Genomic DNA, 24,588 nt, shown 5'->3' with positions numbered 1-24,588 from the left:
TTTCATAGACAGATAGACAGACAGATAGATAGATAGTTCATCCTTCAAGTAATCCTTCAAGTACAAAATGAATAAGTATGATGAAATAAAAAAAATAAAAAAAACAGAAAAGTGTATTTTTGGCTTTTATTCAACTTACATTTTTGTTTCAATCTTTCAAGTAAAACAATGTGGAATTACAAGGGAACATAAGGAATGTAACAAATTAGAATAAAGACAAATCAAAATGAAATAAGACCAACACCATATTCTACTAAATCCCCCCCCCCCCCCCACACACACACACATCTTTCTGTCCAAAAATGGCAAAGAAAGCTATCTTACATCTTGACTGCCAATTTTCAGCAAAAAATAAGATATTTCTCTCAAGAAGTTCTTTCAGGTGTTTCCTACCATCCAGCATTGGTCCATCCATAAAAAGGACCACTACTCCAGAAATAAAAATAGCTGGCAGTAGCAAATTTCACTGGAGAACTGATTTCAGTTTTGGTTGCACATAAACAGAAATTGTGTTGTTACAGAGAAGGATGGAAGAGCTTATTACACTTGAAGCACTACAGATGACCAAACTTCCATACGTTAACATGGATCCTTGTATGGATCAGCAGGCACTCTCATTTTATCAAACTCATTCAGATTCTGTGTTTGAGAATACAATTTAATGTGTAAAGATGATCATAATGACTAACACTTTGGGAAAGATATAAGAAAAATTGCAAGATGTTGTCTCCCATTTCTGTACTGCTATAAAGCAAAATGACAAGCAAATTTCAAGATTCATCACAAGCTCAAGAAATACATTTACTTTAGAGCTTACAAAATGCAGTGAGGTACCAGTAAAGATGTACGGACAAGTTGATGTTCTGAAAAAAAAAATAATCCTAAACAACAATGCAATCCTCCAATGTCTGGGACATTTCAGATGTGCAAATGGAGAGAAGCAGGCAACAGCAGAATTTAAAAGTAATGGACTGAAACATCACACAGGACAGGGGATCTAAGTAATTGTTAACTCCAGCAGAGAGAGAAAAGGAAAAAAGAAAAATAAATGTAATTTTTTTTTAGTTCTGCCCTCTTCTTCATACCCTGGAAGATATAGAAGATATATTCGTAATTTATCAACTGACTTGAAACACACAATGGTCAAAACAGCTGACAAATATAATCCAGAACGCAACGGTCTAAAAACTTTACAATTGTACAATCCCCACTAAATAATTTCAATATAGCATTAATGAATTTCTTCCTCATCAATACTGTTTGCAGAACTCGTAAACTCTGTAAAAAGTGTACAATCTATGCGACCAATCTTTTAACACATAGTACTTCCAGTCTTTCAGTCTTTGATTACAGTACACAGTGTGAACAAATAATAAATCTTGCTTCTTGCCCAACTATTTTGAAGCTCCAAAGTCTTTGTGGTAGGGCAATATATTATCCAGGTTTTAACTCAAATTATTAGGACATATTTTTAAATAGGTGACCAAATCTTCATCACTGTCCTGCATCTATATAACCTTTCCACATTATAAATGGCTTGACTTAAGATAGCTGAGAGGGTAAAGGCGAGGTCAGATCTAATCACAATGTGCAACAGATCTCTTTTTCCCCGTCTTGTCTCAAACAGCTAAACCATGGCCTTTAAATGAAATTGAGCCACTGTCCTCCAAAACAAATCTCTGCATTCGTGTCTCGCTGAAGTTCATGTCTAACTTTTTGTTTAAACCTAAAGCTGATTTCTCTGGACCCATCACGTCTTGGAGTGCCGGTTTTGGGTGGATGAAGAACGCGTGTTGCTAGCTGGAGAACGTGCCTGAGCAGCTGCCAATGCAGCTACACTCCTGAGAACCCTGTCTGGGTTCCCGTCGCTGGATCCAGCACTCAATTCAGGTTTGTCCTGCTTCTGGGACGTCTTCTCTTTCCTGCTCTCCCTGCCTCTGTCTCTGCCTCCATCACTCTTATGCCGAATCCTTCTGCCTCTCTCTGTATCACTTCCAGAGGATGCTGCCCTGGAACGAGAGCGGGTGGGCTCTGTACTCTGCGAGCTTAAACTGTGGGTGCGCTGGCTGCTGTTGCTGCTACTCCGACTTCTACTGCTGCCTGCTCCTCTTTCACTGCTTATACTACTGCAGGCACTTTGGCCTCCTGAAGACCTAGTCTCTCTATTTTCATCTTCACCTTCTTTCTGATCAGATGCTTTTTTCTTTTCTTCTTTTTTAACTCTTTCTGTTTCCAAGGGGGGAACCAGGCTGCCTGGTCGCTGCCGAGTGGATCGAGCAGAAGAAGAGGACTGTGGTGATTCATTTGTCTGATTGGGGGTTTGCCTGCCACTCCCTGCTTTACTGTTAGACATCTTGGGAGAGTCCTGTCCTGTTTTCCCCTTTGGTTTACTGCTTTTTTCAGAGGACAGTGATTTGCTTTGCTGTGCAGCAGTCTTGCTTCTGGAGCTGGGTGTGTCTGGCCCTCTTCCCCTCATTGCCAAGAGCTTGGCGGCAGCATTAAGGGCTGAACAGCGTTTGCCTAGTACCTCAGGTTCAGAGGAGGCTAAAGTATTGGGTTGTGGGCCTACAGATTTCCGGGTTACTCTTGAACCTGTTTCACCACTAGACTCCCCTTCAGTGGTATTGGTGGTTTTTCCCTTCTTGTCTAACCTCCCCTGTTGTCTTTGACTGCTCTCTTCATTTTCAGCAATCATGCCATCTTTCTCCAACTTCTTTTGAGCTGATCTTGTCAAACATTTTTTTTTGCTATTAAAGCCCTCAGAGTCTGACGATGAGGAGGAAGAGTTGGACTGGTGCTTTTTGTCAGGCTCTTCACTTTTTTCTTTTTCAGACTTTATATCTTCCCGTTTCCTTTTAGCAGGCCTCCTACTCTCTCCAGTCTTTTTGGACTCGGATGATCTTGTTTCACAAGAGGATACAGAAGATGGAGAAGAGGAACGGACTGACTCCTGGCTGCTTTGCCTACTGATGCTTCGTTTTTTGGCAGAAGTTCTGGTCTCTTTATCCTCTCTTGACTCCTCTACTGATGGCTTATCAGGTCCATCAATCTTAGGGTCATCATGGGACTCGATATCTAAATTTGATGAGGCAACTCCTGCGGCACTGGATGTCTGTTCCTTTGGCAAACTAACCAATTTCCTTCTTTTTGACTGAGATAAGATGCCGTCTTTTTCTCCTGCATCATCCTCAGCAACACTGTCTATTTCCATTTTCTTGGTCTCCCTAGTCGCAACCTCACTCTCATTTAAAACCTCCTCCTTAGGTGAATGTTGGCCTTCATGATTATCAGCCATGGTCTCCACTGGCATGTTATTGGACTGAGAAGAATCTGCATCAGTATATTTGGATATGGACAAAGAATCAGTTCTTATCTGATTAGTGGTGGATGGAAATTGTGAAGACGTTGAAGACATTTTGTGAGATTCAATGGCTGAATCTGTTGCTGCTTCAATGTCTGTAGTTTGAGGCTGGGAGGATGACTGATGAGTGGGAGTAAGAGATGCAGCTATATTGCACAAGTGTTCAACAGAGTTTTGTGGAGACTCTTCAGTTGTACTGGTTCTGTGTAAGGGCTGTGAAGTGACTTGAGTCAATGTATTTGAGGACTGCAAATTATCTTTTTGCTGATTAACTGAATCTTCCTTGGTTACTATAGCAATTGCTGAGACATTTGAAAGCTCTGAAGATGCTGCGATTTCACTGGTCTCAGAAAGTACAGGTGAATGGGCAAGTTCCTCTTCGTGAATGGAGACAGTACAAGTGGGAGGCTTTCTGAGAGGACTTAGAGGATGTAGTGTAGAAGAAGAAGCTGTACATGTCTGAGATATTGTTGCTGTTGAAGTGTTGTGTGGTGAAGTTTCAAATGTATTTGTGTCAGAGTCATTGCATGCAGTCATGGGCTTCAGATTGGTGTGAGTTTCACCATATGAGTCTACACCAAGTTCTGATGTAGATGATGACATATTTTGAAAATCTCTATGTATAGAAGGCAGTAAAACATATTTAGTTTTTTGATTTGATTCAGAATCTAGTTTAGGAGATGATACTTCAGCAGCATTTGAGGGTGAAGTGGGGTTAAGTGGAGAGCTTATTGGTGAACTATTATTGATAGCAGGCAAAGTCACAGGCATAACATTAGACCCTGACAAATTAGGCTCTTGGAAGGAAGGAGCACATGTAGAAGGAGAAGATGGGGATGAGCTTGTAGTTGTGGTGGAATCTTTACGGGGGCGACCCCTTTTCCGTTTTGGTGAGTGAGAGGGACTCCGCTCAGGACTTGTTTTCTGGGTTACCGGTGTCTTCTCTTCTGGCAACTCTAGTGCCCGTGGGGGTGTTTTAGGTGGCCTGCCCCTCTTGCGCTTCTTCGCCATAGAGTCACTCAGAGCAGCACTATCCTTGTCTGAATTAGTTTTTGATTTCTTTGGTGATAAAGCAGATCTTCTATCCACCCCTCTACCTCGTCCTACAAATTGCTCTCCTAACTGTGCAGCCATTCGAGACTCAGTCTCAAGCCTTTGGCGTACTGGTAAGTTCCGCAGGACAGGCATATCTGGTGAATGGTGTGTTGGGGAACAAGGGTGGTGCCCTCTCCCTGAACTAATCTGTAATGGAGATGAGACGTTATCCTGCTCTTGTGGTGGTGGTGAAGAAGCTAAGGATGGGGGCACTGATTTGGGAGAAGAGTCTTTATGAATTTGACTTCCTCCATCAGATGATTGAGAGGCTGGGTCTGGAACTGGCTCAGCGTGTTCAGTTTCCTCTGATGACCCCTCAGTATGTGTTCCTCCACTTCCACTCAAGCCCCTCCGTCTCCGCTTGGGCTCTTTCTCTTCCACCACTGTGACCAGACGACCTGGAAGCTTTCGAAGGACCTTGGCTGATGGAGAATCTTCTGGAAGTCCCTTGAGGATTTCCCTTTCAGCTGACTGCCGCTTTCGTGGTGAGCGGGAGTTAGGTGATGCCAGAGTAGGAGAAAGAGGGAGCTGACCATCCTGTTCAGAGTGATGTTCAGGAGAACAGATGGAGTCTGATGACACAGAGGTTCTCCTGTCTCTCCTGCAACACTGTACACTTTCAGACAGTGCCTCTCCCCCCTGCTCTTCAATGTCCTCTCTGCATGCAGTAGAGGAGGACTGATGGCCACTAAAGTTTTTGTCCATTGCAGGAGATGCAGCAGCTGAAGGCACAAAGCTTGATGGGGAGATGGGCTGCTGGTGGGGGGATGGCACATATGTAATTTTTGGGTCTGAACCTCGCATAGTAGGGGATAAAGCTGTTGAATCTGAGAGCTGCTGGTTGGATTGAACGGTCTGGTTTTCTGATGATATAAGGGACACAGATTCTTTGGTTGTCCCTCGCCCTTTCTGACCACTGCAAAGCTTCTCAGGCACTTCTCTTTGTAGGGGCGACTTTTGTGTTAACTCAAGGGTTTGGCTCACACTGCCTTCAGAGTTCATCCATGCCCCCCGCCTGCCTCTCTCTGGGGATGGCTGGGTTAGGGATATATCGTCAGCAGGTGTCCCTCTGAGTCTGCCACTAACCCTTGTAGAAGGAGCCCCTTTCTCTTTGTGTTTGCGAGGGCGACGAGATGAAGTAGTTTCCTCAGTACTATGAGGTACGGAATCATCTTCATCACTGTCAGATGACTGATGCAGTTTCAAACCTTCTCCCTTTGCCTGATCCAACCCTTTCCTTGCAGCCTCAACCTGCTCCTGTAAAGTCATAAGAAACGTTGTGGGTGTAAGTGCTAAAAGTTTATTCTACCAGAAAGTAATCCAAGGTTGGTTACTGGTTTAATGATTACCTCTGCCTGCTTCAGCTCCTCTTTGCAAATATCTTCAAGGGAAGCCTCAAGGAAATTCATAGCGTATCGCTCTATGGGAGTGAGCTGTTAAGAACGGACAATTGAAATTTAGTGATTTAATAAAAAAAGGTTAAAGTGAAGCATCATTTGAAAAATCACACTCTATAAAAGAAAAGGCATAAATATCATAACAACCTGTTCAACTAGGGCAGCGATTTCTTGCTCAGCCCTGGAGAGCTCCTCCTCTTCCTGGTCTCTGCTGTCACCATCATCCAGAGGGATGTTTTCATTAAACTCTGCAAGCTCAGCCACCTGCTCAGCCTTGGCTTGAGATGCAGCCACTATATCCTCTTCATCCTCAGCTCGACACAGGGCCTAGAATAAAGAACACATTGAAACAAAATTTTCAGTGGGATGTTACAAACGGAACAAATTTCGTGCAAACAAATCGATATATGCAATACTCCAAATGGATATATTTAAAATGACCTGTTCCAAAATAGTGGTTTGTTGTTTATTTATGGACTCATCATCATCTGACTGTGACGCACTCGATTCGGCCTCTTTCCTCTCTCCCTCTGTCACATCAAACAACTCCCTGATAGTATGCTGTGGGAATAAGACAATGGGGGAATAAATCCTTTCAAAATGTAATCCAGTCAAGGATTTCACAATGAAAAGAAAAAAAAGGAAAAGTGCTATACCTGCTTGAAAAAGGCAGTGGTAAAGTTTCCTCCTTCAATTGCCATATCTCCCAACATCCTCTTTTGATTAGCTTTTTTCAAAATATTTTCTTCAACTGTGCGTTCACTGATTAGCCTAAAGAAAAGCTCTCAATGTCAATGTGCTTCCAATATCTGTACAATGTTAACCATTTCATTTTTTTTTTCTTTTTTTTTTAAGCTACTTTTTTTTACTAAATGTAAAAAAAGCGTTTAGTTTTTCCTTTACCTATAGATGTGAACATCTCTTGTCTGTCCAATTCTGTGGCACCGGTCCTGAGCTTGGGCATCCATGGTTGGATTCCAATCACTGTCATAGAACACTACTGTATCTGCCCCAGTCAGATTAACACCTACACCTCCACTGCGGGTGGACAGGATGAAGCAGAATATACGACGGTCTGCATTGAAGCGCTCCATCAGAGCCTAAAAGGTAGACAATCATTTAAATAATGTAAAATATGAGAGACAAAAACTTATTGTTATATGAAAATCACAAACTATAAGACTAGTATTTTACCTGTCTCTGTTCTACACGTGTACTTCCATCCAACCGCAGGTAAATGTGCCCATGGTAGTTGAGGAACTGCTCAAGAATATCCAGCATACGTGTCATCTGAGTGAAAATGAGGACTCTGTGCCCTCCTGCCTTCAATTTTCTAAGCAGGAGGTGGAGTGTCTGCAGCTTACCTGCACACAGATAAGCAGCCAATGGAATGGTCTCTTCAATTTATAATCATATATTTTTTTGGTACTACGCAATTGTTTATTATGTATAAAAATGGTAAATCTAATAAGAATGAAATCCTTAAATGCACACTGCACAGGGATCACAGTACTTACCGCAATCATACTGAATAAGCCTCAAGTCAGGGAAGTGTGTCCTCATGTTACACTGGATGCGATGGAGCGTTAGTGTAAGTGGGGAGAGATGGGAAGACAGAACAGAGGAGATATGGCCTTGCTGGTGTCCGAGGGAAGGAGGTGGGTGGCAAGTGTGCATAGTGATAGGCTTTGCTTCCACTGGAGGAATGACAAAAGTGAACCTGTAGAATGAGAGCACACATTTAAGTGACACTATTATTTTCAGCTGCGATTTTTATATTCAATTCTAAATGAAAGTTTAGTTCAAATTTGTGAGCTTTACCTGTCTATGATCTGAGAGAGAAGTTGAAGCCTCTCCTCTGAGTGGTGGATGGCTTCCTTCAGGACTTGGCTCTTTTCCAAGAAGCTACTGGTATGGTGTGATTGAGCAGTGAGGCAGGAGCTATAACCTGAGTTACTCCAGTTGTTTATAACAGGATGTGGCGGAGATGGACAAGGGCCTGGGAGGAAGGTTAGAAAGTCCAGCACTTCGTGGCCATACACAGGGTTAGCACTGCAGTGCAGATCGTTGATACGCATGATTTGAGTGATCCGGTTGTCTCGCTGAGCCTTTCGGCTGTCTGCAAGCCATGACTGTCAAACCCAAAGTAACAAATATGTGAATGGGACAGATACAGAAGCCAAAAATAAGGGTTAAAATATGCAATTTCCTCTGAACTAAATGCATTATGATATAGTTACTGATGTTTGCATTAAGAGGCACTTATATTTCCAAAGTGTTACACCCTCTGATGTGGGTTGTCAGAACACTAAACTGAGATTTAAAGTGTAAACACTTATACAACCTTTTGAGTTTAAGAATTAATAAATCAATTTAAGATGAACTCTCCGTTTATTACCATGTAGAAGGGGGAACGTGGTGGAGGTGGTGGTTGAACACGGGGACGCAGAGATGTTGACCCACTGCTCTGAGATGAGGATGCAGGCTTAGGAGTGCTCATGCGCAATGTAATCACATCATTACCACTCTCCTCACGCACTGACAATGAATTTTCCTTTGTTACTGAAAAGTTCAAAGTTTAGATTATTCTACTTGATATTCTTTTTTGCTTACTATTTAGCTTGAACTTCTGTCACATAAACTCTCAAAACCACATTGTGGCTCGACTTACCTGGTGGTTCTGGGGCTGGTGGTAGTGGTCCCTGCACTACTCTCAATACAGGACGAGTAGGTGGAGTCTGGGAGGAAGCAAGACGAGGTGGAGCAGCATAAACCGGAGGTCGTTGTGGAGGCTGTGAAGCAGTGGGTGCTCTCAGAACAGGGCTTGGAGTGCCATGTGGGTGAAGGGTGACCAACTGAGGAGGCGCAGGGCGAGGAGAAGGAGGCACAGCCAGAGTCGGGATTGACCCTCCTTCTTTACTTGGTGCCTGGCGTACAACAATCTTTACAATTCCGGGTCCACTTACCATGGATGTTGGGACTGGAATTATAAACAAGGAGAGTTTAGAAACTACACAAGTATTTCACATGGAAAGAAAGTTCAGTTAGACTGGGCACCAGACTATGGATTACAGTAGCAGAGCTATCATTAAAATTTCCGGCATTATTAAATACACTACTGTCCAAATCTTGGGGTCGGTATGATTTTTGTTATTTACAATGTTTTTGAAAAAAGTGTCTTTTGCTCAAAGAAGCTGCATTTATTTTATAAATGGAAAATATTACTAATCTTTAAATTAACTTCGCTATTTTAATATATTTTAAAATGTAATTTATTCATTTGATGGCAAAGCTGAATTTTTAGCAGCCATTACTCCAGTCTTGTCATTTCACTCAGAAATCATTCTAATATACTCAATATGGTGCTCAAGAAAGATTTTTCATCATCAATGTTGAAAACTGTTGAGCTACTTACATTTGAGCACATTACAGTTGTGCTGATGTACATACATTTCTTTCAAAGTTCAAAACAACACATTTATTTGAAATGGAAATATTTTGTAAAATTATAAATGCATTTACGGTCACTTTACCATATTTGTGCATCCATGCCAAGTACATTTTATTTCTTTCAAAAGAAAAAAAACTGACCCCAAACCTTTTAAATGGTAGTGCAATTATTTAGTCTTAACTCTGTGGTGAAATATGGACAATTACAACTTTACAGATTTAACCTGCATACATTAGACTTCTAGGAACAGAATAAAAAACAAAATGAGAAAAGAAAAAATTCTGAAATGAGAACCCTGCTTAACCCACTCACTTGTAAAATAAAGAACAAGTAGATAAAATGAAAAACAAACCAAACCATCTCAAACCTCATGTGCCTCCTACAACATCTGACTTAAAATGTGCAGTGGTGTTTGCATTCATCTATTTCAAATACCTTCATTCAACAGGACCAAGTGAGTTAGTAGCCAAAAGACCATCCGAATAAGCGGTCACATGCAGTTAAAAATAAATGACCTGCGCAAGAATACCCATGCACATACTCTGCTGAGTAACAGGTAGTATGGTACCCAGGATAAAGGCTGTACCCAAACAAGGATGAACTCAAGGACAGCACCAGTACCTTGAGTAGCGGTGAAAGGTACCGCTAGTCCAGAGCAGGTTGGGATTATGCTGGTTGGGTGGGGATTTGCTGAGCTGCTAACTGACTGACTAACTGTGTGAAGAACTGCAACCTGAGCTGGCTGACTAATAAGGTGGTGCTGCCCACTACTGGAAACCAGATGCATTACATTTCCTAAAAGGCACAACCACAGAAGAAAGTGTTAGGCCATAGACCACACCAAACACTCAAAGAAAGACTGAAGGCGTGCAGGAAAAAGCGAAACCTATCAATAGCAGGTTGATAGGTTATTTATACATGCAGATTATTCATCTATTCATGTGGAAGGCAGTGGATACCTTGGATGGGTCGTGGCTGAGGAACAGGGACCTGGTGCAGAGGAGTCCCAGAGAGTGTGAGCTTGTTGCCCTGTAGCTGGAAGGTGACTGGTTTACTGCCCTGAGAAGACGATACTGGTCGGCCAGCCAGGGAGGCCAGCTGAGCGATACTCACAACTTCACCGGCTGTACATTGTGACAAATCAAGGAAAATTACTTAACTTGTTTTTAGCTATGAAACAATGAAGTGTGATGAAATGAACTTACATGGTAAACGAGCCTGCATATCTGGGCTGAGAAGGACCCTCTGAGTCATAATGTTGCTTGGTGGTTGAGGGGGAGTGGACACAGCTGTGATGCTGGACGGTCCTGACGGGCGTACAGTCACTGGCTGGGGGGCCAGCGGCCTGACTACAGGTGCAGAAGGGATGCTGCTAGGAGCCACTGGAGCTTTTGGAGCAGCGACAGGAGTAACAGGACAAACTGGAATGAGAGAAAGTTTTTTTATTTCTGCCATAACATGAGTGACACGCTTGCTGATTAGGATGTTAGACTCGGCCCCTTGAACTGACCTTGAGGTGCTGGCTGAGAGGGAGCTTGGGAAGGGGTGACTTCTGTAATTAGAGGCTTTGGAGTCTGAGCCGTCGTGGTGCTAGAACATTCAGGGCGAGGGCTGCTCGCTGATGAACGTCCATCAGATTTAGGAAGAGGCTGAAGTATCCTGCAGAGGAACAAGCACATGACAAAACTTCAAGACAAATTATGAATATCTTCAATCAGCTCAAGCATATATAGATCTCATACGTCAAAATTATGTGTTTGACTATTTTGAACAACATACCTGTTGACTTTCATGCGAACAGGCTTTGGTCTGGGAGGAGGATCAGGGGACTCCATGATCTCCTGAATAAGCTGACGGGTCACTTTCCTCTGAGGCAGGAAAACATCTGCCTGGTATCTAGACACACGCCGCTCCAGGCCAATCAGGTCAAACAAGGACAAGTCACAGCGCTTTGGAAAAAAACAAACAGACATTTTTGTACCTTCACTAAAAGTCCAGAAAAATTTAAATTACAAACATTAAAAACTTTCTGAAAACAGAAATGTGTAAAAAAGTGACAAACAACATATATTTGACCATTTATATCACTTTACCATGTATGTAACTGGAACAATAATGCGCTCAGTTGATAGGACCACTTTATTTACATGTGGGAAAATGTCACTTTATGAGGTTTTTTAACATTAATATGAGTTTCCCTAGCCTGTCTATGGTCCCCCAGTGGCTAGAAATTTTGATAGGTGTAAACCAAGCCCTGGGTGTCCTGCTCTGCCTTTGAGAAAATGAGAGTTCAGACGGGCCGATCTGGAATCTTCCCCTTATGTCATCATACGGGGAAAGGTTACCTCCCCCTTGCTCTGCTTTGCCCGCCCAGAGAATTTGGAGAAAATGTATTCAGTTTATTTTTTACATATAATTCAGTCGCAATGTCAGTGCAGGCTTTACAAACAGACTTTTATGATATGGATTCAACAGCACCGCCACAAACAGTGAGTAACACTCTGTGATCAGTGATTTCTGATGTGTAGCTAATTATTCAAGTTAGTTATTAAATTAACCTCGGGAAACATTAAAAAAGCATTAAAAAAAAAAAGAAAATAATCCACATCATGGGACCTTTAACAATATAGTCCACTGAATGACTGAATGAAATGAGTAAGCAAATACTGACTGTCACAGTGCATGGGTGTTCTCTAGCTGCAAGCTAGTTCATTGGTTATACACTCGGTTTTTGAGGTGCATTGTGGGATTGAATTGATTGCAATCGATAATGTCCAATATAGCACTAAATAAGGGTATAGGGGAAGTTTTGGATAGCCACTGTCTTCATGATTACTAGAAACTCTCAAGCAAGTGTGTTTGGGTAGGATGTATCTAAACACAGCAGGACAGAGGCCCTCCAGAACCAGGATTGAAAACAAGGGATGGGCGTTTTCCGCAAAAAATCACATTCGAATATTTGAGCTCACAAAAAACGAATATTCATTTATTTAAATTAAGTTTAATGAGACAGACGTTATTTTTCAGCAACATTTATTGTTTCCGTCATTTTGAACAAGCTTACACACAATAAGCTTGAACATTACTCATCGTGGTTTGTAGCTGAAAACCTTTAACAATGCGTGCAAACAAACAAAAGTACAGATTAAAAGGAAAAACAAAAAAAAGTGAACAAAGAAAAAACCTAAACAGCCGGCAGCAATTAGGCCATTGTACAGAATGTTGCTTAGACATAACTTTGAAACTTTTAAACTATCAGCAAATCTTTTTTGCTTTTTTTTCTATTGTTTTACATGTTCTTGTTAAGAAACACGGGCTTGTAAACATGATCAGGGGAAAGTCAGCTCCTTAGTCTGTTAACAATAAGGCCGGCCGCGGAGAAAACGCGCTCTTTCGGCACAGACGTTGTCGGGACTCACAAATAACGGTGTGTTATGCGAATAAGTTTTGTGAAGCGCTTCGTGTTTTCATTTCACCACTGAATGGAATCCTCATCTGGTGGAATACATGGCTCCAGCAAGAACTGTTCCCACTCGTCTCGGCTGGACTCTCTGTAATCATCGCTGAAGAACTGGCTCAGCCTTTTCCGACGAGTGGGCATTGCATCCTCTTCATCGTTGGTGACGGCGACTGCATCCGCACCACTCGCCTCAAGGAAAATTTTCTGATAATGTTCAAAAACGTTTTTTTTTCTTACTTCTCTCATGTTTTCATCGAGAAACCTGAGATGTTTGTGCCGAGGGTCTAGGGCAGACACGAGAAGAGGAGTTTTCACTGCATTCTCCAAGTTAGCTGTGTTTATTCGTTGCTTGAGAGATGTCGCAACAATGTTCTTGAATTCGGTCACTTTCTGTGATTCTCCACGGCATATTTGAAGTACTGTAGAAGACCGCAGTTCTTAGGGGCCGTTCATATATCGCGTCTTTTGCGCGCTCATAATGCCACGTCTAGCGTTTTCCATGCATTTTTAGGCGCGATATGTGAACGGCCCCTTATTCATTCATTAATTATTTTTGGCTTGCATATATCTTCGAATATGGCGTGGAGAATCACAGAAAGTGACCAAATTAGGTTTTTTTGTTAACTGTTTTTTTTTTTTTTTTTTTTTTTGCGAAATTCGAATATAATTTTTATTTATCGAATAATTAGAGCAGAACGAATATTCGAATGTTCGACTATCCGTGCACACCCCTATTGAAAACCCCAATATAGCTTAATTATCACACAGGACAGTCAAGGTTTAGTAAGTGCTGGTAGTCTTCAATCATTTACCTCAAAAGGTGAGGTCTCAAGAGCCCTCTGAACCAGTGAAGCAGTAGAATAGACGATGGTCTTTGTAATGAAGGGAGATTGTATGGGTCTTGGATCAAACAGGTTGGGGTGATTACACACTTTCCGCAGCTGCATCAGGATGTTGATCACAGACATGAAATGACCGCTGGCTAAAGTCTCTCGAGTCCTGGGAGTATATGGTACAGGGCAAAAAAAAAAGGACAATAAGTAAAAATGCAACCTAACACCTGAAGTATGAATAAAATTTGTCAATCAATTATCATCAAGGCCTGAGTTTGGAAGTTATCAACAAAGGAAAAATGCCTTTTCTGCTTTCTCAACCCCACCCATGTGTGTTTGTCCTGGTTACTTACGAGGCCTGGGCCATGAAGTCATCATAGAGAAAACGCTGTCTTTTGGAGAGTCGACAGCGCACAACATGCTCATACTTTTTTGGCATTTGTTTCTCCACATCTACTTTGATTCTTCGAAGCAAAAAGGGTCTTAGCACCTAGAGAGAGAGATACAGGAAACTTATGTAAAGCCAAATGCCTAAATGTTTCCTCATAATATTACATATAAAGACATACAGAGAAAAATGGGAACTATGTTTGTATGCTTCCATGAATACAAAAAATTGCATAAAAAGTCCTACATGATTCATAAACTGGTAATACCTTGTGAAGCCGTTTGACCAAGCCCTCGTTGTACTCCTGGCTCCCTTCAATCATCCCAGTCAGAGGGTTTGAGAACCACTCCTTGAACTCACGATGGGACTGAAAAACGTGCGGCATGAGGAAGTGCATAAGAGACCACAGCTCCATTAGACTGTTTTGGAGAGGGGTACCAGTGAGCAACAGTCGCCTCTGGCTGCAAGGAAGACAGAGAATTGAATGACAGAATAAAATAAACTCATTACATCCTAATCATTAAATGGGTTTTTCCACATAAAACAAAGAAACAAAAGTCAGAACGGGACCCGTAAATGATCAAGACCTTTACAGAAATGAAAGTATTCAAGTACCTGTTGAAATTGAGCAGACTTTGCCAGCGCTGGGACTTAAAGTTCTTGATGTTCTGGGCTTCATCCAAAATGAGGTACCTCCAAGACTTCCGTCTAAAAGCCTGATGATCTTGCAGTACTAGCTTATACGAGGTGATGCAGACATGGAAAGCATTGGGTTTGGTCCAGCCCTTACAGAAACAAAAAGGAGAGAAAAACAATTATAAAATCACCAGGATTGAAAGGCTAAAATACCCAATAATTGTTTTTATAAATGTGTATTTAAAATATCTTAATTTGTAATAAGAACTATTTTTGCATTCATTACCTGTCTCTTGAGCTTGCGCTCCTTCTGGCTACCATAGTAGGTGAGGATTTTGAATCCTGGGCACCAACGTTTCAACTCCATCTCCCAGTTAAGCATTACACTGGTGGGCACAATGATCAGATGTGGACCCCAGTTACCTATAAAAGGAAAAAACAAGAAAAGGTTTGTTGATCTGCACTATATCCACTATATTTTTTTCCACACACATCATAGGGAAAGGAGTACTCATGTGGACTTATTACCCTTTACACATGCTAGATGAGCTAACAAAGCAATGGTCTGGATCGTTTTGCCAAGCCCCATTTCATCTGCAAGTATGCCATTGAGTTTCTTCTCATTCATGGTGACCAACCAGTCCAGTCCAATGTGCTGGTACTCACGCAACGTACCATGAAGCAGGAATGGAATTGGGGTTTTAACCTTGTGTTAAAAAGAAACCACACAAGCGCAGTTAAGGATAAACAGAAACTAAGTGTTCTTCAGACAGTTTTTATGAAGGTTTGTGTTGCTACCTTTGTTGTTGCCAGTGTATATCCCTTAGGTTGAAGGCTCTCCGCAGTAGCAGCAATGTGGCTGATTTCTTTCTTAGGCCGGGGAGATGTTGGTACAGTAGGACTATGGTCTCCCTCTCTCAGCAGAACTTCCATTCCCTCTCCTCTATCATTGTCATCCTCCTCATCACTCTCCTGCACATCCTCATCCTCCTCTTTTTCATCACTTTCTTCAGCCGCTTGGGAATCTGAATATTGAGTAAATCACAGTAAGAATGGCTGATAATGTGTGGTATTTGATCACTTCACACAACAGCTCATATGTTTTAGTGACTCTCATCATAAACTTCAGCTCACCTGAGGAGGAGCCACTATCATCAGCACTGTCCTCTCCCTCCGTCTCTTCCTCTGCCTCATCCTCGGTTCCCTCTGATTCTTCCGAGGAGTCCGGTGACGCTGAGGCTGATGGCTCCTCAAAATCAGAGGCATATGCTCCTCTGTACTTTTCTAAGAGTTCTTCCATGCTCATTTCTCCTGTGAAACAAAGAGACCTCAAGTGATAATATGACCTCAGGAAATGATTGCTTAAATTAAACACTTCATTATACAGTTCAAACTTTTTTTTCTTTCAATAAATTAACACTTTTATTCAATCTATAAATGACAGTAAAGACTCTTATAATGATTCAAAAATTTTTATACATCGATAATAAATTGTACATACCCCAAACCTATGAACAGTAATTGTTTATATATTTTTAAAAAGTAAAAAAAAAAAACCTGCTACGCCTGACATTATTTTCATTTACCCTCTCTAGCAAGGTCATCAAGTTCCTCTGCATGGTCTCCATTTCCTTCAATAACTTCTTGGGCTTCAATTGTGTCTTCTTCATCTTCCGCTGAAGAGAATAATAAAGTAACATATGTTGTATATTACCATTCAAATCAATAGGATACCCAAGTTAAGTGTCTTTGTAAAACTCTACTAACCATCTTCTTCATTGGCACTAAATTCTTTGTCTTCCTCTTCAACCGTAGAAGATGTAGTATCTGAAGCTACTTCTTCTGATTCCACATCCTGTTCAATTAAATTCAAGTCAGATTTAAATATATGTTAAACTGCCAGACTGTAACAAGCTGATGAGAACAATGATGGATCACATTAATCGGAAACTCCAGACAATAAGATTATGGCTAAGTAAAACCAGCTGTTTTGAAGTTGATCCTGGGAGACTGCTGTACCTGGGGGAGAGTTAAAGTACTGAGCAGCTGGTCCAGAGGCAGAGTGCCCTCCTCCCTTAGTAACTCTATCTCTCGTCTCTGTGTCTCTGCATCATTCCCCTCTTGTTGCTCCTCTACTTCTATGGTCTCTTCATCATCCTCCTCCTCACAAGGTGGTTCAAAGTCTCTATCTGCAGCAGAAAAGGGACAATTTAAATGTCTAAACTAAGTTAATACAAAGTGAAAACAATAACTTCCTGAATCATGTGGTCACAAATGTTTCAAAACCTACTGCCACAGAAGCACTCACCAGAGTAGATTTTCAATTCACTCATTTTATTACAGCACAATCTACATGTATACAAAATAGCCCAATGGTATTTGGACACCTAAGTCATGTTTAAAAAAAAAAAATCTATGAATACCGTTTCATTAGATAAAATATATAACCAAAAATAACACAAGTGTAATCTAATAAGAACGAACATGTTTGCTAGGTTTTTTTTTAATTTAGGAATGCATTTGGATTCCATCTGGTCTCTGTGGTGAACTAAATCCATACACTAAACAAATTTGATCTAGCATGATTTATTAACAGAGCCCACTTGATTTGATATTTTGTTATAATTATATACTTACAAGATTCTTGATTTGAAATAGGGCTGCACAATTTGGGGGAAAAAAAAACTAATTGTGATTTTTCTGGTTAAAATTGTGATTTGTTTTTTTAAACCGATTAACAACGAAATAACAATATAATAATTAAATAAACATTTATAAGATAATACTAATTTTTACAGAAAACTGCAGGGTTACTTGTTAACACACAGGCCTATAACTGTACATCATACGATACTGTTATGATAAAAATCTTTTAACAGTAATTTCTTCATTTTAAGAAGTTATGTAAAATCCAAAATGGAGTCCATGTCTTCAATATGAAATATGAGCCTTTTATAAATCCACTGTGGGGAAATAAAAAAATCCTGTACACTTCCATACACTTGAGAAAAACATGGATTATATAAGTTTACTTTTTATTATTAAACTATTATTTTTCCTGTATATGGCCAAAATATGACTGAGTGTGCATTACCGAGTGCTAAACTCATGTTATCTCTGTTTCATTCATATTGTACGCCAGGGGAAACTACCGTATTTTTCGGACTATAAGTCGCACCTGAGTATAAGTCGCATCAGTCCAAAAATACGTCATACATCACGAAGAAAAAAACATATAAGTCGCACTGGACTATAAATCGCATTCATTAAGAACCAAGAGAAAACATTACCGTCTACAGCCGCGAGAGGGCGCTCTGTGTCTTCAGTGTAGACAACAAGAGCACTGAGCAGCATAGAGCGCCCTCTCGCGGCTGTAGACGGTAATGTTTTCTATTGGTTCATTTCTCTTGGTTCATTTCTCTCGGTTCATGTCAAATTAATTTTGATGAATAAGTCACACCTGACTATAAGTCGCAGGACCAGCCAAACTATGAAAAAAAGTGCGACTTATAGTCCGGAAAATACGGTAATAGAACTCATGACGCTCCAGGAAATCCCTAAAATGTACAAATAAACCTATGAGAATTTATGGTTTATCAGTGTTCTTCACATCATCTCGGGTATTTTCAGAATAATAAAGTAAATTTATAATGCAATGCTGGTCAACATAGCCATTATTGCAGTCTACAGTCGTGGCCAAAAGTTTTGAGAATTACATAAATATTGGAAATTGGAAAAGTTGCAGCTTAAGTTTTTATAATAGCAATTTGCATATACTCCAGAATGTTATGAAGAGTGATCAGATGAATTGCATAGTCCTTCTTTTCCATTAAAATTAACTTAATCCCAAAAAAAACCTTTCCACTGCATTTCATTGCTGTCATTAAAGGACCTGCTGAGATCATTTCAGTAATCGTCTTGTTAACTCAGGTGAGAATGTTGACGAGCACAAGGCTGGAGATCATTATGTCAGGCTGATTGGGTTAGAATGGCAGACTTGACATGTTAAAAGGAGGGTGCTGCTTGAAATCATTGTTCTTCCATTGTTAACCATGGTGACCTGCAAAGAAATGCGTGCAGCCATCATTGCGTTGCATAAAAATGGCTTCACAGGCAAGGATATTGTGGCTACTAAGATTGGACCTTAATCAATAATTTATAGGATCATCAAGAACTTCAAGGAAAGAGGTTCAATTTTTGTAATGAAGGCTTCAGGGCATCCAAGAAAGTCCAGCAAGCGCCAGGATCATCTCCTAAAGAGGATTCAGCTGCGGGATCGGAGTGCCACCAGTGCAGAGCTTGCTCAGGAATGGCAGCAGGCAGGTGTGAGCGCATCTGCACGCACAGTGAGGCGAAGACTTTTGGAAGATGGCCTAGTGTCAAGAAGGGCAAAAAAGAAGCCACTTCTCTCCAAAAAAAACATCAGGGACAGATTGATCTTCTGCAGAAAGTATAGTGAATGGACTGCTGAGGACTGGGGCAAAGTCATATTCTCCGATGAAGCCCCTTTACGATTGTTTGGGGAATCTGGAAAAAGGCTTGTCCGGAAAAGAAAAGGTGAGCGCTACCATCAGTCCTGTGTCATGCCAACAGTAAAGCATCCTGACACCATTCATGTGTGGGGTTGCTTCTCATCCAAGGGAGTGGGCTCACTCACAATTCTGCCCAAAAACACAGCCATGAATAAACAATGGTACCAAAACACCCTCCAACAGCAACTTCTTCCAACAATCCAACAAGAGTTTGGTGAAGAACAATGCATTTTCCAGCACGATGGAGCACCGTGCCATAAGGCAAAAGTGATAACTAAGTGGCTCGGGGACCAGAATGTTGAAATTTTGGGTCCATGGCCTGGAAACTCCCCAGATCTTAATCCCATTGAGAACTTGTGGTCAATCCTCAAGAGGCGGGTGGACAAACAAAAACCCACTAATTCTGACAAACTCCAAGAAGTGATTATGAAAGAATGGGTTGCTATCAGTCAGGATTTGGCCCAGAAGTTGATAGAGAGCATGCCAAGTCGAATTGCAGAGGTCCTGAAAAAGAAGGGCCAACACTGCAAATACTGACTCTTTGCATAAATGTCATGTAATTGTCGATAAAAGCCTTTGAAACGTATGAAGTGCTTGTAATTATATTTCAGTACATCACAGAAACAACTGAAACAAAGATCTAAAAGCAGTTTAGCAGCAAACTTTTTGAAAACTAATATTTATGTAATTCTCAAAACTTTTGGCCACGACTGTAGAATAATTTTTTGCCTCATTCTGAAATAAGAAACCAAATCAGATCAGAAAATGAAGTCATTTCAAAACACTCGACTGATGTTGTGGAGTAAAATCATTTTATAATGTTCTTAACAACAGGTTTATAAACGCTTCTTATTAAGTTTGAAAGGATGTTTGGAGTGTGTTGCTTAATCAGATGAATGTTATAAGCGACTCAAACTCAGCACTTGCAGAGATTAGCAGCATTTACTTCTGATGCCGTGCATATATTTATTTCATTAAAGATCACAGCCATTGTGATTTAATAATCACATCAATCTAAATCATGATTTCAGTTCGATGTCGATTAATCGCTCAGCCCCAATTTGAAACAGTAAAAGTAGTCAGTCCTCACCATCTTCATCAACAGCATTTAGCTGTGATTGTTTGGAGACAGCTGCAGTGTCTGAGCTGTGTACAGGAGCAGCGTGCAGGGACTGACTCAACATGTCCGAGTAACGCTCTGTTTGACCCACGATGAAATCCAGCTGCAGATCTAGAGCCTTCTTCCGCTTCTCTTCCAGTCTGGACTGTTGTTTATACTGGACAACCTAAGTACAGCAATGGATGGAAAAGAATTTAAAATATAAATCATTGACAGTTTTTAGTACAATAAAGATTTCATTCAAAATATAAATATATTAAATAAATAAATAAAATTCACTGGAAGTCACCTTCTCAACGCTGCTCCAGAAGGCACGGACCTCCTTGGCAATAGAAGAAGCAACTCTTCTTAGTTTGGCCTGCTCCTCTCGTTTTGCTCTTTCTTCCTTCTGTCTCAGCTCCTCATGGTGGCGCATCACCATCCGTACTACCTGAAAATGAGTTCAGATTGGTGAGATGCTCTAGTAACAGAACATAAAAAAAAAAAAAATTAAACAAAAAATGCAAATATCACGTTTCAAACAGGAAAGATGGAACATAACACTTCTAACCTTTCGGGCCACTCCTCTTTTCCATCGCCTCTCTTGTGCAAAATCTGCAGAGAGCCACTGCATTTCCTCACAGAGGTAATCCCAATGCACTTTAGGCCGTACTGGTTCGGTTATACGAGACAGACGTTTCAGGGACCAGAAACCTTCACGTTTTAGTGCAAGGGTACGATGTTCTATTTCTGCTTCCTGTTAAAAGTAAAAAGATAAATTAATTAATAATAATAAAATAAAAGAATAAACATCCACTTATGACCTTAAAACCACTGCATTTCTCAAAGTATGTGTCCTTCTCTTACATGTTTTGCCAGTTCTGCCATATCTGTATGCTTTGGCATGGATTTCGGGGTGGTCGTTTGCTCTGACTGAGAACAGCCACCATAACCCTGGGAGGAAGTGGAGGGCATGTTTCTGCCAGGAGAGTTGCGTACTGGAGAGGACCTTCCTGTGTGAGAACGCATCCAGTCACCAGATGAGGGAGATGGAGATGGAACTGGGGAGGCGGAAGAGGTAGAGACTGCTGTAACCTTGCCTGCAATCCACTGGCAAACCTTGGGAAAGACAAATAAAACCGTGTATCTGACTGCGTAACTGCACATTATTATTCAGCATGGAGTACAAAAAGAGACAGAGTGCCCAAAAAGTGATAAAAGAGCTTCATAAAAACAGCCTGGTCTACAAGGACATCTTGGGGAGCAAACAATTATAACCTTTCTCCTAATTTCTAAATAATACATGCTACTCTGAATGAATAAATAGTATGATACAGTCAGCTCTGCTTTCCTGTAAGTTTATACTTGTTAAAAAAAAAAATAAAAAAAATAAACAAAACAGGATTTTTTTTTTAAGCTAGTGAGTTGAAACAGTGATAGACCGACATATATTCCAGGTCAATAAAATGGTCATTTTGATATTTTTGGCATATACCAAAAACCATGCCAGATGACTTACTGAGCACAAGTTTTACTTTTCCCCTTTTTGTGAAATTAACTGTTGCGTAAAATAAGTCAGTGTTCGCATATTTGTTAAAAATGCATTTTCTTAGCCTACATAACAGCCCTGGCCCATATTTATCAAGCCTCTGAGAATTACTCTCAAGAATGCTGCTAAGAATTGACTTAAGTATAAATAAAGTTATTGGCTTAAAGCTGCACTTAAAAGTTGGTTATCAAGCATCTCAGTCGTAATTTAAGCAAAGTGTAGGACTAAATCTTTAGTGTCAGTCTTAGAGTTGATTCCCAAAAATGTGTTGTGCCACAAACGGGATTTTGGATGACGAAATATACATGGATCGAACCCTGAAGATATTTCCGTAAGAAAATTCACAGATAATTTCACACAGAGTGGTTAAATTCCTAATAGGAGTTTAGATTCAACACACATTTGACAAAAAATTTAAGAGAATACATTATGGTAAGGAAATGTTTCGTCAACACAACCTTAAATTTAGGGCTGTGTCGGTAGACATTAGTATCAGAGATACTTGTTTTTTGACAGCCGATACGATACCTTGGAAAGCAGGGGGCTGATTTAATATATATTTTTTAATTAATATTTAAGAAATTTGAAATAATTTGACAATGGATTAAAAAATAAATGTGTAAAATATATAAACATTTTTAGATGACAATGTATTTTTCACAAATATATAAATATTAAATAAAAACAATGAAAAAGGAAATAAACACTGTAACAAACAGGGCACTCAGTATTCTGGGCAGTTTGTGTGCATTCATGGGATATACATTTCAAATAAAGCCAGGGTAACACTAATTTTACATAAAGCACACAGAGAAAATTAGGAGTGGTATTCGAGATGTGTGGATTTAGTGTGCGTTAAGGGCACTGCACCTTGGCGATTTTAAGATCTGGACAGTCTTGCACACTTACTTCCTGGACAAGGCAATTGTGAGCACTGTGCTCTCAGGCACTGCCGTTATGAAGTCAAAATAAAAGTCCCACCACGAAAAACATCGGCCAAGCAGAAAAACTTATGCCAAATATCGCCCGATATATCCGCTTTGGTGATATATCAGTCAACCACTAGCCGTGATCAGCTCTGGTGGCAGTGTCGGAGCAGTAATGCACCACAGACATGTGCAATGTAAATAAGGGTTAAGAGATTTATTAATGATACACTGTAGGTAGCTTTACTGATAATAATGCAAGTGTTTTTAAAAAACATATAATACTCACGCTAGACTGAAGTCAGTTATGATGTTCTTTGGTAATGTAAATATATAAACGGTTTCTCTTTGAATTACTGAGGAAATGTAACCATTTTATTAACTCCTCGTTGTCAAAGATTTAAAGAACTTTCTTCCTATACTTAAAGATATGCACATGTCTCTGTCTCAGTGCCATCGCAAGCCCCTACTGGCAGTGGCGACTCTTAACCACTTGAGAGACCTCTCGAGCAGTCTTAACTGGGAGAGTAAGAGTGATGAGAAGGGGTGTCCCCGACTAAGGATTTTTGAATCTTGCCGATATTCGATAGTCGAATCATATGTTTGGGGCGGGGCAAAATACATTAACAAGAGTCAAGTCAAACATTAGACTAACATAATTACTGATGTTAACACACAGGGAAAATGTGTAACGAACACCTTGCAGATATAAATGGGTTAAATATTTTATTATGCTTTGATTAACAGATAGCTAACACTTAACGTCGGCAAAACCATAACAATTAATTTTTTTTTTTTTTTTTTACAATAGTGCTCTCATTATAATGTTAGCCTAAAACGTTAGCAGTTAATGTTCTGCATTTCTGTTTTGAGCTACGCACGCTGAAGATGACCAGTAGAGTGACGCATTTGATAGCAAGTTTTTAATCAATAGTATTCAACTCATAATTTCATATAGAATACGCTTCGTTGTTTATACAACATAACATTAATATTAAGACTTATAGGCTATTTGCAAAAAGGGCCTGAATGCACATGAACATAGATGCTCCTCTCTCGGTCAATGATTATGGAAAGTGAAACATAAATCTATAGGGGTGGTTGGATTTATTCACACACTTTAAAATATTAATCTGAAGCTTATTTCTTTTCAGATTTTTACAGCTTTATCATAATAGGCTGTATATTAACTTATTGGGAGAAAACCGGTAGTTCTATGTCAAATCAGACATTTGAGCTCCCCCATATAGTCAAAATGGCATAATCAATAACACCCTGCGAATATTCCACTGTTAGATTGGTAGTCGAATCAGGCTCCTCGAATCAAAGCATCGATTCGTCGACTATTCGGGGTCACCCCTAGTGATGAGTAAATTTTATGAATTCTCAGCGCTTAAGACTAAAATGGCACTTTGATAAGCTTGATAAATACGGGCCCAGAATTTTTATTGGGTACCCAACTTTCTAGATAATCGTATTTTCCATTCCAAAACCCATATCGGTCAATCACTAGTTGGAAGAAGCATCAGCTTGCAATGATCAGATCTGAAGGATGCCTGACACCTCTTACCTTCAATAACAAGCCTTGTCTGTCTGTCCTGCTCTGCCCACACTGGAAAACACACATGGCTCAATATACAGCCAAGAAGTGCACTAGCATCAGATCATGGCTTTAAAATGGATATGGATAGAGTACACAGGCTCAAAAACATCTGAATTATAAATACACTTTTGCTGACTACCTCTGATGCTTTCATGGTGACTAAACATGTACATCCAATACAACAAATTACAAATTAAATGAATGCTTCATCACGATGCAAAAAAGTCAGAATAGGTCAGTTAAGTTTAGTTGCTTTTA

General features: G+C 40.3%; 1 protein-coding gene across 4 annotated transcripts in view; it reads right to left on the bottom strand.

Moving 5' to 3' along the window:
* Window positions 1-784: 784 nt before the first annotated feature.
* Window positions 785-24,588, bottom strand: part of LOC132121527 (helicase SRCAP-like) — a 28,758-nt gene continuing 4,954 nt past the window's right edge. For 2 of the 4 annotated variants that reach the window (XM_059531020.1, XM_059531021.1), the window contains exons 4-35: window positions 24,298-24,339; window positions 21,120-21,371; window positions 20,824-21,009; window positions 20,563-20,703; window positions 20,244-20,439; window positions 16,641-16,810; window positions 16,389-16,476; window positions 16,208-16,297; window positions 15,756-15,932; window positions 15,420-15,646; window positions 15,150-15,327; window positions 14,908-15,044; window positions 14,601-14,770; window positions 14,254-14,446; window positions 13,951-14,087; window positions 13,577-13,763; window positions 11,084-11,253; window positions 10,815-10,963; window positions 10,510-10,725; window positions 10,264-10,428; window positions 9,926-10,099; window positions 8,525-8,833; window positions 8,252-8,415; window positions 7,675-7,985; window positions 7,371-7,573; window positions 7,048-7,217; window positions 6,757-6,953; window positions 6,510-6,624; window positions 6,295-6,414; window positions 6,001-6,180; window positions 5,806-5,889; window positions 785-5,713 (exon numbers count right to left, since the gene is read on the bottom strand). In XM_059531020.1, coding sequence (XP_059387003.1) covers window positions 1,751-5,713; window positions 5,806-5,889; window positions 6,001-6,180; window positions 6,295-6,414; window positions 6,510-6,624; window positions 6,757-6,953; window positions 7,048-7,217; window positions 7,371-7,573; window positions 7,675-7,985; window positions 8,252-8,415; window positions 8,525-8,833; window positions 9,926-10,099; window positions 10,264-10,428; window positions 10,510-10,725; window positions 10,815-10,963; window positions 11,084-11,253; window positions 13,577-13,763; window positions 13,951-14,087; window positions 14,254-14,446; window positions 14,601-14,770; window positions 14,908-15,044; window positions 15,150-15,327; window positions 15,420-15,646; window positions 15,756-15,932; window positions 16,208-16,297; window positions 16,389-16,476; window positions 16,641-16,810; window positions 20,244-20,439; window positions 20,563-20,703; window positions 20,824-21,009; window positions 21,120-21,371; window positions 24,298-24,339 — 9,261 coding nt within the window. In that variant the 3' untranslated portion in view covers window positions 785-1,750. The remainder of the gene's footprint in view (window positions 5,714-5,805; window positions 5,890-6,000; window positions 6,181-6,294; window positions 6,415-6,509; window positions 6,625-6,756; window positions 6,954-7,047; window positions 7,218-7,370; window positions 7,574-7,674; window positions 7,986-8,251; window positions 8,416-8,524; window positions 8,834-9,925; window positions 10,100-10,263; window positions 10,429-10,509; window positions 10,726-10,814; window positions 10,964-11,083; window positions 11,254-13,576; window positions 13,764-13,950; window positions 14,088-14,253; window positions 14,447-14,600; window positions 14,771-14,907; window positions 15,045-15,149; window positions 15,328-15,419; window positions 15,647-15,755; window positions 15,933-16,207; window positions 16,298-16,388; window positions 16,477-16,640; window positions 16,811-20,243; window positions 20,440-20,562; window positions 20,704-20,823; window positions 21,010-21,119; window positions 21,372-24,297; window positions 24,340-24,588) is intronic. The other 2 variants (XM_059531023.1, XM_059531022.1) reach the window with 2 other exon arrangements.

Source organism: Carassius carassius, chromosome 39 (assembly GCF_963082965.1).
Source record: "Carassius carassius chromosome 39, fCarCar2.1, whole genome shotgun sequence".
Taxonomy (NCBI): domain Eukaryota; kingdom Metazoa; phylum Chordata; class Actinopteri; order Cypriniformes; family Cyprinidae; genus Carassius; species Carassius carassius.
Note: the sequence above shows the minus strand (reverse complement) of the source record. Positions and strands in the feature narration are given on the sequence as shown.